This window comes from Molossus molossus, unplaced genomic scaffold (genome assembly GCF_014108415.1).
Source record: "Molossus molossus isolate mMolMol1 unplaced genomic scaffold, mMolMol1.p scaffold_m16_p_3, whole genome shotgun sequence".
Classification (NCBI taxonomy): Eukaryota; Metazoa; Chordata; class Mammalia; order Chiroptera; family Molossidae; genus Molossus; species Molossus molossus.
This window is the reverse complement of record NW_023425366.1, coordinates 124,917,906-124,932,599: the sequence shown is the minus strand read 5'-3', so window position 1 is coordinate 124,932,599 and position 14,694 is coordinate 124,917,906. Positions and strand designations below refer to the sequence as shown.

The 14,694-nt window shown below is 54.9% G+C and overlaps 1 protein-coding gene and 1 pseudogene across 1 annotated transcript; both read right to left on the bottom strand.

The window, feature by feature from the left end:
• Positions 1 to 278: 278 nt before the first annotated feature.
• On the bottom strand, positions 279 to 6,433 carry LOC118642171 (annotated as a pseudogene).
• A 901-nt stretch (positions 6,434 to 7,334) lies between these two features.
• On the bottom strand, positions 7,335 to 14,429 carry TRIM72 (tripartite motif containing 72). Its single transcript, XM_036280123.1, has 7 exons — positions 14,239 to 14,429; positions 13,569 to 13,965; positions 11,140 to 11,235; positions 10,822 to 11,052; positions 10,334 to 10,356; positions 8,865 to 8,983; positions 7,335 to 7,933 (listed from the first exon to the last, which is right to left on the bottom strand). Exons 2-7 carry the CDS (start codon positions 13,956 to 13,958, stop codon positions 7,362 to 7,364), a joined length of 1,431 nt encoding a protein of 476 aa, XP_036136016.1. The 5' UTR covers positions 13,959 to 13,965; positions 14,239 to 14,429; the 3' UTR covers positions 7,335 to 7,361.
• Between the last annotated feature and the right edge of the window lie 265 nt (positions 14,430 to 14,694).

The following is a 14,694-nucleotide window of genomic DNA, read 5'->3' as shown; positions in this document are numbered from 1 at the left end:
AAGCAGTGTTTCCCAGACTTCATTTATTCACGTATCATCTTCACAATTTTTTGCACAAGCCACATGCTCTTTCATATTTGTCATACCCACATATTTGTCATACCTGCAGTATCTATTTAATACATTTAATAGACTCTCTTTTCTACTTAAATTTCCTTTTTCCTGTTAATTTCTGTTTTTAAAATAAAATTATGGGTGTGTTTTTTTCTTTGGGGGGCATAAAATTTGATGAACAGGTCAGAGAAAGAGCCGGGGTAAGGGTCCCTTCCTCCCACCCCCTACCCAGGGACACCTTCTGCTGGAAGCAGGAAGCCCAGGAGGCCGCTGGACCTCGACAGGCCTGGTGGCGGCAGGTTGTAGCAGGCATGCTGGCCCTGGAGCAGGCTGCGGGAGGTGGTGTTCTGCCGCTCGGTGGGCACAAACGTCACTCAGCTGGGCTTCCACACTGCTTGTCAGGGAGCGCCTGGATCTGTGCCAGCAGGGCTCCAAAGCGAGCCTCTGTTTCCGCCAGTGTGCCTTCCAAGGTGGCTTTCATGTCCACCAGACCTGATGCACAGGCCGGTGACCTCCGTCTTGCTGATCGACTGTTGCTCTTTGTGGCCAGTGACCTCTGATATGGGTCATCTCTTGGGGGATTTTCTTTACATTGAAGAAATTGGACAGGGAACCAAATGGCCTCTCCTTCCCCCCTTTAAACTTCCTTCATATGACTTGCTATACAATGAGTTATAGGAAAAAAAAAACTCTAGCCCTGGCCGGTTTGGCTCAGCGGTTGGAACATCGGCCTGCAGACCAGAGTCCCGGGTTAGGTTCCCGCTAGGGGCACGTACAAAAAAAAAAAAAAACTCTATATGGATGAAATATATCCCACTTCTATGAAAAGATGACAAATTAAACCGCCTTCTCTGAGTTTATTTCGGACACTTTTGTTGTGAGCAGACTTCCCGAGGGAGGCCTCTGTGTGAGAGAGAACACCTTGTAACTCATTACAGCTGGGCGCTATTTACCTAAGCCCGAGCTGAGCCAGGCTGGACTTTTCTGATTGATTTATTTTTGTTGGAGTGAAATATACCATGCACCAAAATAAACAGAATCTCGACTATTTCTTTATTAAATTATACAAAAAGGGAAGGAGAGGAGGCGCTGTGGGGTTGGTCCCAGCCCCGAGCCCAGCCCTGCCCGGCACTGTCTGAGAAGAGGATCTGAGGGAGGGTAGGCAGGGTAGGCAGGGTAGGGACGGGCAGAGCAGGAGGTAGGAGGGAGAGGAGGGGTGGAAGGGGCTGGGGGGGCGGGAGGGAGGGAGAGAGAGAGAAGGAAAGGGGCCTCTGGGGAGCAGCTGGGGGCTCAGATGGAACAGGGCAGGAAGTGGCAGGGGGAGGGGCAGTGTGGAGAGGTGGACACGAGAAGGCGGGAGAGGCGCCAGCAGCTCTGGGCAGGGCCCGGGCAAAGGGCCAGGTGAAGGGTGGTGACTCGCTGGTCCTGCCCCATCTCCAGGCTCCTCGGTCTGGCTGGTGAAGCAGGCTTCAGTATTCTCCCGGTTCTTCTCGGCCATGACCTCATCCTGGCTTCTCAAGTCACTCAGGATCTTGGCTAGGTCAGTGCCAGGGCAGAATCCACACTGATCTGGGCCCGTCCTGGCCCCTCAGGGCACTGATTTCCTCCGCGTGGTCCCTCCTCGGGTGGGCCAGCTCTTCCTTCGGGCCTTCAGTCCGCATGTGCAGATGGGCCGGCCAGGCTCAGCTGGTCCAGCGCCTCGCAGGCCGCCAAAGTCTGTCTCCACGCTCAAGCGCAGGACCGGCTCCCTCCCGTTCTTGGTTTGGAAGTCATCCGCGGCCAGATGGGCACTGTCGATCTGCAGAGCAATCTTGGAGTTCTCAATGGTGGCACCAAGAAACTTGTCCCACATCTCCTTGATGGTCTTGGTGGTAGTGGCTGTAGTCGCCGGAGGGTCCGGGACCCTGCTTCTGGTACCAGTCGCGGATCTTCACCTCTGGGTCACCATTGGCCACCTCCAGGGCGTGCATCTTGTCCAGGTGGAAGGCCAGGTGGTTGTTGAGGTTCTGCATGGTCACCTTCTCATTGCCCACCAGCACCCAGTCGGACCCAGCCAGGGAGCCTACATAGCCGCAGTCATAACCCCCATAGGAGGACCAGACACGAAGCAGGCAGTGGACCCCCAGGCCTCGCCTCCGGAGCCCCATGGGTGCTAGCACTCCATAGGCCTCCTGCCCACAAGCACAGGGCGCCGCCACCCAGGCCCCGAAGGACAAGGAGGCCCACGACAGCCATAGGGAGTCCTAATGAAAGAGGATGTGGAGACACTGGTCAGAGGAGGTGTGCTCGGCAATAAAAGTATGTTTTTTAACAGGAAATACACCCACATGGTTCAAAATTTGAAAGGTATAATAATGCACACAGTGGAAAGTTTCCCTCCCAGTCCTGCCCCCAGCCTCCCAGAACCAAGATAATTCTCAAGATAATTTAGGGTGTACAAGTGTGCATATGTGTGTTTTTTCTAATACATGTTTTTTTCATCCTCACCTGAGGATATTTTTCCATTTATTTTCAGATAGAGTAGGAGGAGAGAGAGAGAGAAATATCGATGTGAGACAGACGCATCGATCGGTTGCCTCCCACATGACCCCAATCAGGGCAGGGGACTGAATGCAACTGAAGAACGTGTCCTTTATCAGAATCAAACCCACGACTCTTTGGTCCTTGGGCCAACTCTCTAACCACCGAGCCAAACCAGCCAGGGCTATCATGTATTTTTAAAGTTAATGTTCTATCAAAACCATAAATAAAAATCAGTCTCACTTGCTTATGAATATAAAGTAATGGTAAAAATAAATATGATGAATACAAAATAAAAGTAAATTCCTAGAAGACTTTGCTTGTTAAAGAGTCGAAGCTTGAGAGCATGCTCTCCCTCTCCAGAGCAGGCCCACACTGTCCCCTCTCGGGCGTGCGTCACCTAAACTCTGAAAGTCCCCACCAGACTTGCAACCAGGGAAGCAATGGGCAGTGGCAGCTTGTCCTGGGCTCATCCCCTGAACCTGTCTCCAAGGCCTCCTTTTCTCTGACTTTTCAAGGAGCTCAGAGCAGCTCTGCCTTGGCTCACTTCTGTCACTGTGACTTTTATTTCTCAATGAGCCAAAGCAGCCCCATCTAGGCTCAGTTCCCCATCTTGGCTCTCCTGTTGCTTCTTCTACCCTGGCCCTTCCTTGTTTCACTGTTCCCAGCTTTAATAGACATCCTCCCAAAATAAAAATAAAAATGTAAAAAGGAGTCTAAGCCTGAGATGTGCTCTTGCTCTGTGACAAAGACAAGTAAGTGGCAGAGAGGTGGTAAGGACCTAAGAGTCCCAGTGGAGATGCTCCCTAGACAGAATCGGCAGGATTGTGGCGGTACCGGGAAGGGAATAACATTCTCATGTGGCGTCACTGATGAATGCCAAGGCTATCCCAGTATAACCACCACACAATTGGTAAAACATCCCTTCCAGAGGTTGTTTACTTCATGGCCTTGAGCTGAAAAACTAGCTCTGAGTTAGAATCAGCTTTGCCACTTTCTGCTTGTGTGACCTTCTCTGAGGATCACTACCCTCATTGGTTTGAAAAAGAAAACAGCATCGAGAGTCCCCACCAAAGGGCGATCTTGAGTGCAGCCCACAAGACATCTCTGAGTCCCCATTCCTCCCCCCTGTGGACATTCAGAGCATCTCACTACCAAAAATGAGACTGCAGAAAAATGTAAAGAAGAAAAGTTAAATCACCAGGAATCCTGTGACTCACATGTTCTGAAATTTCTTTTGTCTTTTTTTCCCAGAGGAATTTTTTTCTCATAATTGCAATCATGCTGGATATAGCTTGATATGATGCTTTGTCATTTTTCACTTATATCATGAGAATTTCCCATTTCACTAAAAACTCTTTGTTGTTGTTGTTGTTAATCCTCATCCAAGGATATTTTTCCATTGATTTTTAAATAGAGTAGAAGAGACGGAGGGAGAGAGACAGAAACACTGATTCAAGAGAGACTCATCGACTGGTTGCCTCCCGCACACATGCTAGGACACAGAAGCTCTCCTACTCAGTATCTACTGCAGAGAAATCTTTGCACACATGCTCATAGAGACATGTATAAGGATGTTCATTTCAGCATTGTTTGCAATAATAAAACTTAGAAACAAATAGCAATTAATCAGAGCATGATTAGTAAGCAATGGCAGAGTTATAGAGTGGGATACTACACAGCAGTTAAAAAGGAAAAGGTATGCTCTCTATGGTAACGAGCAGATCTCCTGACTATGCCTGAATGAAAAAAAGGCATATTGCACAACACATAGAATAAGATGTCAGATTCACATAGAATACGATGTATTATATACTTTCTGTGGGACATAAACATGTACAGAAAGTCCTGGAAAACTACTCACCAAACTGGTGAGGGAGGAAGACAAGGGCTTGGAATTGGGGATCATCATCAGAGAACTTTCCCCTTATTTGTCTGATATTAAGTATATTCATGCATTATTTATAATTTTTTAATTTTTAAAATAATTTTAAGAACTCATATGCCTGAGAACCCTCAGCCAGCACCAATGCAAAACTTCATAGATATCTCTTATTTGATTTCAAAAATTCATGCAAATCCTATACTCTCAGATATGTTTGTTTTACTACAAATAAGATGTTTTCAATGTTTACTTATTGGTTAAATTCCCCAACTTTCCTCCCCCACCACCATCACCAAGAAGAGTCTGCAGAAAGTTAGTACTCCAAGAGGCACCAAGCACGTGGACTCAGGTACTTCATGGTTGTGCCACCCTTGTTCCCTGGGGATACTCGAACCCCCAGGGAAGAGGCAACCAAGCCTAGTGGAGTGTTAGCTGTTTTGAGGCCTGGTGTTGTGAGGATGAGAACAGTGAGAGTACAGAGTTATCGACACATAACAAGCTCTCAATAACTGTCTTTGCTTGCAGTTTAGCAGGGCGCTGGCAGGTGCCAGTCTGTCCTCGAACACCGGAGGTCAGGAGCACACGGATCCTCTGAGCAGCCTACTGCTCTGGGTTCCGAGTCTCCACAAGGGGGAGCAGTAAAGCAGGAGATGCTGATCCTTTGAGAAATGGGTGCTGAAGGAACCCACTTCTCTGTTCCCATTTCACCTCCTACATCCCCAGGGAGATTCTGGCTGAGCCAGGCAGCCACCATCCAACAAGGAACACCCTGGCTAGGCAGCTTTCCACAAACTGGCCTCATCATGACTGTCTTGGCTCAGGGACCTCCTCTCTCACTCCGCGGCCATGGCCAAGGTCAGCGGGTCATTTCCCTCAATGCAGAGCTCACGCCAGAGTAACTGCCTGCACGAAGAACCTAGAGGCTGTGAGAAGAAAGCTTCCTCTGCAGCTCCAGCAAGGAGGGCAGGCGACCGAGGGCGCAGCCGAAGGGCACTAAACCCATCCCTGCGTCTGTGCCAGGCCCAGTGCCCGCAGGCTGCCTGCAGCCAACCACTGAGCACGGCGGGACGCACAGGGCTCCTCGCAGGGGTGGCTTCGTGGAGCAGTCCCCACAGCAGTCACTCCCCACCCAGACCCCTCCCTGGCTCCTTCACTCGGGGCGGACTGGCATCCGAATCTGACGGCTCCATTTTCTCTCATCCGTCTTTGCACATTTGCTCCTGCCTCTGCGTCTGCTGCTCCGTCCCCATTTCCTCAGCGAGGGGCTCTGGACCCCACCGTCCCTCCCAGATGCCCATGACATGGGTTCGGGAGTGTGGGATGCACACTGTAGGAGGTGCTGGGGTTGAGAGAGGATGAGAAATGGTGGTGTTTCCGGGGAGTCCTGAAGGGTGAGCGAGAGCCACTCCTGGCGGGGGCGGAGCAGGGGAGCGGCCCGGGTGGGGCTGGAGAAGAGCAGGTCCCTCCATGCCCTGTGCCCAGCCAAGCACAGGGCTCTCCTGGAAGCAACAAGGAGCCCTCGAAAGGGTCGAGCCACAGAGTCACGTGACCACATTTGTGTTTTCCGAAAGAGTGGATGGGTCAAGAACAAAGGCCCCGGCACTAAGGAGGTTACTGCCCAGCAATAGGTCATTTGTCTCTCCACACAGATTTAATGAGGAAGCAGTCAGAATACAACAGTTTTTATTAATACTGCTGGATTTTACAACCAAATAACCCTTCACTTTATTGTTTTATTTTCTAGCATGAAAGAGCTCCTCAAATTAATTCTCTCGTCTGTGCCCCAGAGCCAGGGCCCAGGGGGCCTTCCTCCGGGACACAGCCAGGAGTGACCCCCAACCAGATCTTGAGGCCTTTCTTACCTACCCACAGCCTCCCTTTGGCCCCATCTCTTAGTTCCATCACCCAAGGAAACTCCCGCTTTGACACCAGTCGCCAGGGGTCCTCAGGCCCGCCGCGCATCCCCAGCAGCATCCCCGCCTGTGAGAGCCAGTGCCGGGGCCATCATCTCCCACCTGCTGAATCACCAGAGGCCTCAGCTCAGTGGTTACTGCAAAGCCCAGAAAATGGGTCTTTGAGCTAAAACCAAGGAAGGTGTGAACCAGCAGGTACACTTGGGGACCAACTCAGGGGAATAGGGTGGGGAACCTTCTATTCTCCACAAGGGGCAGGGCCCAGGGTGGGGTTGGCATCAGGCTTTTCTCTTGGTTGGCAACTTGGGGGATTTCCTCAAAGTCCAAGACACTCAGAAAACACTCCCAAAGGGAAAGGGAAACAAGCTGGGGGGCTCTGGCAGCTGTGCATGGTTGCTGAATGGAGGGGTGTATTTTAGATTTTCTATGCCTGGCAGCTGATAGCCATCTGATGAGCACCTAAGTCAGGGTTCTCCAAGGGTGACCTGCAGCATCAGCATCTCCTGGGAACCTGTTAGAAAGGCACATTTTGGCCCGCCCTGGACCGACTGAATCGAACCTCAGCCATCTCTCTGTGCTTTGCCAAGTCCCTGCAGTGTGCCTGGAAGAGGCGGTGTTAATGCCTGCTTCAGTAGAACACTAAGTGAAAGGCCCTCCGGTCTGGTGAGCCTGCCCCAGGTCCTCCAGGAGAGGAATGAGGCTGCAGGGGATGCCCCTCACTCTAGAGTCCTCCAGCTCCTCCCTCGTCCTCCCCAGGCCCCTGGCCCTTTTCCCTCCTTCCCTCAACCTCAGTTCTTCCTGGAACATTTGTGCCTCCTGGTTCCCAAACTGAGATTTCCTCCTTGACCGGACTTTAGACCTCCCTTCCCCACCACCACCTAACCCCTCCCTGGCAGCCCCTGTTCATGCCAACCCCCAACTTCTCAAAACTCTTGGAGACCCCAGCCCCGTCCTCCCCCCAACCCTGCACTCTCAACCCGGCCGGCAGCTCAAGCCTCCTGGGCCTCCGGCCCCACCAGCAGCAGGGGCTGAGCGTTCTTGCCCTTGTCGTGCCAGCACACGTCGAAGAAGGGGTACACGGCACCAGGGAGGCGCTCGTGGAAGGCAAAGAGCAGCTCCAGCGCGTCCGCGTCGCTGGCATCGTAGAAGGACAGGACGCCGTCGCGGAAGCTTAGGTAGACCCCGACGCGCACCGGCCGCCGCTCCGGGTTGCGCAGTGCCCGCGGCTCCTTGGCTTCCACGTGCGCCTCCAGGATCTTGCCGTCACGCAGCCCGAGCAGCCAGAAGCCCTGCGAGGGCACAGTGTGCAGCCGGCCTCGGCGGCCGGCCTGGGCGGCCATCACACCGAGGGCCCAGCGCGGCTTGTCGCCCACCTCCACCTCCCAGTAGTGCTCGCCCTCAGAGAGCAGCTGGTGCGCCACCACCGCCACGGCCTTGTCGAACTGGCGCGGGTCCTCTCCGGCGGGCGGCGCTTTCTGCTCCGAGCACTCCACGCGGCGGCCAGAGAGAGACAGCACCAGGCTCGGGTGGGCGGTGCTCGGGTCAAAGGTCAGCTCCACCACTGCCAGAGAGACCAGTCAGGCCCCTGCGTGTTAACCGCCCGGAGCCTTTTCCCACAACCAACTAATGAGCCAGCCTCTTCTCTAATCCTCCCGCCCCTCTGGGGGGTGAACCCCTCTCTGCTTACTGGTTGGGGGCACAGACTGCACCTCTCTGAGCTTCAGTTTGCTCAGCTATAAACTTAGGTCATAATTGCCTCCTCCCAGGGCTGTAGGTGGATGAAGGTGATACAGACATAAAACTCACCACCTAAGGCCCAGGTCACACAGTAGGAGACAGTCAGGAAGCCTGCCCTGGGCAGCCTCTATCTCACCTGCTGTGACCTCAGTCAGTCTTGACCCAGTCTCTGGGCATCAGTGTTCTCTTGGATAAAACAGAGGTCCCCCCATCCCCACCTCCCCCAAGGCAGCAAGGGCTGCACAGCCATGTGTACGTGTCCTGAAGCTCTGTAAACGGTAGCACCCCAATGTACTCTAGCTCTTGGGGAGAGGAGCTGAGCCTTTGGGCTGCCCCAGCCACAGGTCACCAGAGTCAGAGTCTGGCCCAGGCCAGTCCCGAGGGCTCGTCTGCAGACCCTCAGCCCCAGTCAGCAGGGATTATCATCTCCACTGTGCAGAAGGGGCAGAGACTGGTCAATGATCACACGGGGTTCACGCCTAGCCCCAGCCTCCCCTGCTGCAGCTGCAGCAGCACCCTTCCTGTAAGCAGCACCCTCTCCGTGTCAGTCACCCACCTATAGACCCCATACCCTCAAAGGTCCTTCTCTTAGCATAGGTACGAGGGTACAAAGGACACCCTAGAGGTGAAGGGGCAATGAGCGCTTCTTCAATGACCTTCGTAGCTGAGATTGGGAGGGAGGCCTCTCTGTGTGGCTGCGGCCTCCCATCAACCACACAGTTGCGAACAAGCCCGGAATCTGTCCCTCCCAGTACCTGGCATCAGAGCACGGAACATCTTCCTCCACACCTGGAATTTGAAGTCATCTGAGATGACAGGCAGCTGGATGTCCAGCCGGGCTGGTGGTGGTGACTCTGCCAGGATCTTCTGCAGCCTGGGGGTGGGAGGTGTGGGGAGGTCTGTGAATGGACTTCCCGGGGAGGCCTGGAGGGGGAGGGCAAGAGGCAGTGCCAGGAAGAGAGGAGGACAGGGCTGTGGGGGTTCCAGGATCTCTCCACATCCTCTGCTGAAGTCTCATTTCGGAAAGACGAAAAGTCCTGGCCCTGGCCAGGTGGCTCAGTTGCTTGGAGCACTGTCCACTGCACCAAAAGGTTGAGGGTTCATTTCCTGGTCAGGGCACGTATGGGAAGCAACCAATTGATGTTTCTCTCTCACATCAATATGTTTTTCTCTCTCTCTCCCTCTCTCTCAATTTCTAAAATCAATAAACATATTCTCAGGTGAGGATTTTTTTTAGAAGATGAAAACTTCTGGAGATGGATGGTGGTGATGGTTGTACAACAACATGAATGCACTTAATGACACTGAAGCTAAAATGTACACTAAAAAATGGCTTAAATGGTCAATTTTGCCCTGGCCGGTTTGCTCAGCGGTTAGAGCGTCGGCCTGCGGTCCGGAGAGACCCGGGTTCGGTTCCCGCTAAGGGCATGTACCTCGGTTGCAGTTTGTCCCTGGCCCTCACTGGGTGGTGCGGGTGGCAGCCACTTGACGTGTCCCTTTCGCATCGATGTTTCTCTCCCTCTCTTTCCCTCCCACTCTATCTGAACAAAAAATGGAAAAATGTCCTCAGTTGAGGATTAAAAAAACAGGTCAAATTTATTTTATGTACATTTACCAGAATTGTTTTAAAGTCCTGGTGGGATAAGGTCCGAGCCTCAGCTCCACAGCTTGCCCCTGCTATGCCAGCACCATCTTGCCTCCCCCTCTGCCCGCAGTGCTCTTGGCCAGCTCTTGCCCTGACTAACTCCAGCTCACTCCTCCAGGTCCAGCTCAGTGGTGCTCTCCTCTGGAAACCCACCTGGCCCCCCCCTTCCCTCCAGGGCAGCACAGAGCGCGCACTGACGCCTGTGTCCCTGCCCACCTCTGTCTGGGAGGTTCCTGAGGAGAAGGTTAGTTTCTATGTTCAAAACACCATGCAGACTCTGGGGCAGGGGGGAGGTAAACCAAAGAACTTATATGCACATATGGGTAACCAGTGGACATAGACAATAATGCTGGGGAGGGGGAGGGATCAGGAGGAGGGTGTCTAGGGGGAAAAAGGAGAAACATCTGTAACAAAAATAAATTAATAAAACTTGCAAAAAAAAAAGAAAACCACCGTGCAGGGAAATTGTGGAGGGCTGAATGGGAGTAGGCAGGCATATTGTGAGTAGAGGGTGAGCCAGCCAGTGTCCCTGAAGACTAGGGCAAGTTGGGGAAACGGGCAGGACCAGGTTGATCTCACCTGCTGGTCACCAGGCAGTATTTCTGGGGAGAGAGAAAAAGAAAATGGAGGTGAGGCAGGCAGGAAGGACACTGAAGACTTCTCAGGATGAGGTGTTCCAAGAATGCTGAGCAGGGTCAAGAAGAATTAGAAAAGCCAAAAAAAAAAAAAACACAACAAAATTCAAGCCCACCCCCTAGCTCTTTATCTGTGTAAATTAGAAAAAGATACCTCCTTCCTTAAGAAACTAATTGTACGTAGTAGAAGATTGTCCTAAGACATACACAAACCTACAATGTCTATTCTATGAATGGTGCCACTTATAGTGCCCTAGTGCAGTACCCAACCTAGACAACTGTAACAGCAGCCCTGGGGCTCACCCCTCCTCCATGTGTGACCCTGGCTTGTCTCTGCCCCTCTCCAGACCTCAGGCTTCCTGCCTGACCGTGGGATGAGGCATCTGGGGCCTGAACCCTGAGGGGCAGAGAAGGAAGGTCATCCAGGCTCACCATGAGGAACTCAGTCTGCGGCTTGTCTGCCACCTCCTCCAGCACCTTCTCCATCTGCCGCAGCTGCTCCAGGTAAGAGTTCAGGCTCCCCAGCTCCCGCTGCAAGGCAACCGCCGCCTCGCTCCGCACGCGCTCTGCCTCGCGGTCCAAGGAGCCCTCCAGCGCAGCCAGGAACAGCCGCATCTTGCCCAGCTGCTCCCCCACAGCCCCCTGGAACTGACGTACTGTCTCCTGGGAGGGCAGACAGGCAAAAGCACTTGGCTGGGGACCCCTAGCCTGGACCCCAAGTCCCCGGGCTCTGCCATGCTGAGCCCTCACCTCCACCTCCATCAGCTGATGCTCCAGCACAGCCACACTCTTCTCCTTGCGCGTACAGGCCTCCTGCAGCTGCAGCTTCTGCTGTGGGAGCTGCGTCTGGGGGTGAGACATAAAGAACAGACATAGCGGCCCCCAATCTGAACTCCCCCTCTACAACTCAGCCTCAGCGCCAGCTCCTCCTCCACTCCCCAAACCCACTTGCAGGTCTTCAGGCCCTTACCAGTACTGGTCCTGATGTCTAGAACACCTCCACTTGCCGGTTTAGGTTAAGTCCTCTCTAGCCTGAGCCCATCCTCTCATTAGTCAGCCCCCCAGCACAGGTCTTTGTGAGGACAACAAACACAAGTGTGATTGGGTCTCCTCCACCAGAGGGGTATGGAGTTGGCCCCTGCAGTCTTCAGAGGGTGAGTGTAGGATGTTTGAAGTAGAAATGCAACCTTCTCCGATCCTGGGCTTCACCTGGGCTTCATTAGCAGAACTAATATTAGCAAAATACCCCAATCAGCCTCCCTGCGCACCATGGGCTACCAGTTTGTTCTTGAAATGCAGATTTAGGAGCTCCAAATACCTCCTGCCAAAGCTACTCTATTGGGAGGTGCGTGGCCCTGGAATGAGTTTTCCATTCCTGCCTCCATAGCTTCCAACCTCAGTTTCCTCTTCTGCAGAATGGGAATAGTCATCTGTACCTCACCTATGCTTGCTCCAAATGTGCAGCCTCCCCCCACTTCCCCTAAGGGACACTGGGAGAGCCACTAGGTGCTGTTTGTTGAGTGCCTGCTGGGTGGGGCCACTGGATTGACCTGTGGGGCTTTCGGTGCCTGCACCAGGACAATCCTCTCCAGGAGGTCCTCCAGGGTGACAGCCCCGCCTGCTGTAGGAGAGGATGGGCCTGGTGGCGCTGGGCGCATGGCCATCGCAGGTTCAGAGAAGGCAAACCTGAGCCAGGGGGAGGTAGAAGCGATGCCCTCCTGGAGGCGCTGGAGAACCTGACCGCAGATGAGCTCAAGAAGTTCAGGCTGAAGCTGGGGGCGGCGCGGCTCTGCAAAGGTTTGAGGAACACCCCACGGGGGTACGCTGGACCTCACTGACAAGCTGGTCACCTTCTACTGAGACAACTAGAACGCCGAGCTCACCGCAATCAGCCTGTGTGACATGGGCAGGCAGGAGGAGGCTGCATAGCTTCGGGGACTCGCGTGAGTTTCCCGTGTCTGTCAGATCCTATTCAACTACTCTTGAGTCTTGGCACATGGTCAAGTCTGGACCCAGCCCCTCTTCCTCTCCAAAAGCCTAGGCATCCAGTCTGGTCCCAGCCTTCCTGTCCCGCCCCAGTGGTCCTGTTCCCCTCCTCCAGACCTCTGGCCAGTCCCTCCCTGACACTTAGGGCTGAGCCTATGTATATCCTGGCAATTTGTATCCTGCCCCACTTGTCCCCTGGAGGCTCCTTGGACTCCTAATGCCCTGTCTCATTTCACACACTGTTATCTCTTCACAGATAAGAGTGGACGAGGTTAGGAGTTACACGGTTTGCAGCAGAGGTGAGCCTGAGTGGGAGGCTCCTGGGAGTTGGAGCCTCCTGCTCTGGACTAGGAGGCCACCAGCCTGCATGGGTTTGACCGTGTACCGCAGGCAGGTTGGAGGGAGGGAGGTGAGGCTGGTCCCTGGGGGAGTCTGGAGGCCCCGAATACGAGCCTGAGGACTGGGGTCTATCCCCTCAAGAAGTCTGGGGGCCAAGGAGAAATGTAGTGCAATGCTGGTGTTTGTGGGCAGAGATGACCTGCAGACGCCCACCGGGACCACCAGCCCTGAGAAGACGATGGCAGCTTCTTCACGGCCCCTCCATGCCTCCAGCCTCCTCCTCCTCCTGCCCCTGCACCTGTTGTTTATTCTAACACATCACAATAAAGGCTTCATGACAGACTTTGCTGGGCCTGTGTAGACACATAACCTCCTGTGATTTGCCACACGTATGGCATGGGCGAGCCAATATGCGCCTGTGTCTCCATTTGCCAAGGTCTAGGTTTCTTTTCTGGGCCCCCGTGGGAATCGCAAACCTCGGAGTGCGCACAACTACGTGTGGGCTCTGGAAGCGTTGAGGACTAACAGGTCCAACCAGTTAAACAGTCTTGTCTCGAGCCTGGGTGCCAGCCTGCGCCTGCGCACAAAGCCGCGTGCCCGGGCATGCCCGGAAAACCGAAGTTTGCGCCACGCCGGTCCCCCCGGGCTCGCCCCTGCGCACGTCCCGAACGCTTCCCGCTCCTGCGGCCCCGCCTGCAGCTCCGCAGCCCCGCATTCCCTGGCCGCCTCGCCCTCCCGCAACGCCGGCGCCCCGGCCCTGAAGGTCAGAGTCAGTGCAGCAACCCGCGACGGGCCCTGCCCATCCAGCAATCCCCTACGACCCCGAACCCGCCGGCGGCCGCAGGGCCCCACACCTTGAGGCGCGCGTGGGCTTCAGCTGCGGGCAGCAGGCGGTGGCCGCGGTGCGAGCCCAGCGAGGCGCACACGCCGCACACGAGCGCGCGGTCCTGCTCGCAGTACACGCTGAGCGGGTCGAGGTGCTCCTCGCAGTGCCCCTGCGGCACCTGCGCCAGCCCCTCCACCAGGCGCGCCAGCTGCAGGTTGGTGCTGAGCGCCTGCGGCCGCGTGGGTGCCTGGCAGCACGGGCAGGGCGCCGTGCCGTCCGCCGCCGGCTCCCCGGCCACACGGCTCAGGCAGGCGCGGCAGAAGCTGTGGCCGCACTCTGCTGTCACCGGGGCGTCGAACAGCTGCAAACACAGCGGGCAGGACAGCTCCTGGCGCAGGAGGCCGGGCGCAGCAGACATGGCGGGCCTGGGTACAGAAGAGGTCAGTCAGGGAGGCTCAGCGGAGCCGCGAACCCAGCCCAGCCCCAGCCCCAGCAATATCCCGTATCAGGGACGTTGTCTCAATCCAGTTCTAAACACGGACCCGGATTGCAAACACAGTTTTACCCGCTGCCTTTCCCCTGTCTTAGCCCCAGGTTCTCCAAAGCTCCCAAGTCCTCCCCTCCCTCACTCATCCCCCCAGGATTCCCAGCCCTCCCCTCCCCCACATCTCCAGGCCCACAGGATCCACAGGACTCACGGGTCTGGTTGGAGATCTTGGGCAAAAAGAGACTTCCAGAAGGCTCAAAGTCAGGCCTAACTAACCGCAGGGGCGTCAGAGTTGTGCTGAAGATAGGTGAGAGGCAAGCAACAAGCTCAAAGCAAGGACAGGGGACTCACCAGGACAGCTAGCTAGCAGTGGACACCACAGGTGATGGGCAGCAGTGAATAGCATTCAGATCCTCCCAGACCGAGCCCTGGCCCCAAGACTATATTTAGCTGCCCTGCCTCTGCCTCCCATCATTTCTGGAAGCCGTTCTAAAAGTGAAGGCTGAGTGGTCAGGGAACAAGCAACACATGTCAAGGCCACCTGTCCTGGCCCATCCAACTGTCCCCTCCCCTGCCCAGTATGAAGCCAGAGCTCAGAGCCAGCAGGAGACATGGCCTCTCCATACCAGAGAGAAGAGACTGGTCTGCCCTTTCTCCCCCACCTCTA

Bases quoted from the DNA above. Each gene is read 5' to 3' on its own strand.
- TRIM72 (XM_036280123.1), bottom strand. From the start codon at position 13,958: ATGTCTGCTGCGCCCGGCCTCCTGCGCCAGGAGCTGTCCTGCCCGCTG. The intron at 8,984-10,333 runs GTGAGATCAACC...TCCCACCCCCAG, and splicing joins TACTGCCTGGTGACCAGCAG to GCTGCAGAAGATCCTGGCAG. The intron at 7,934-8,864 runs GTACTGGGAGGG...TCTCTCTGGCAG, and splicing joins GTTCCGTGCTCTGATGCCAG to TGGTGGAGCTGACCTTTGAC.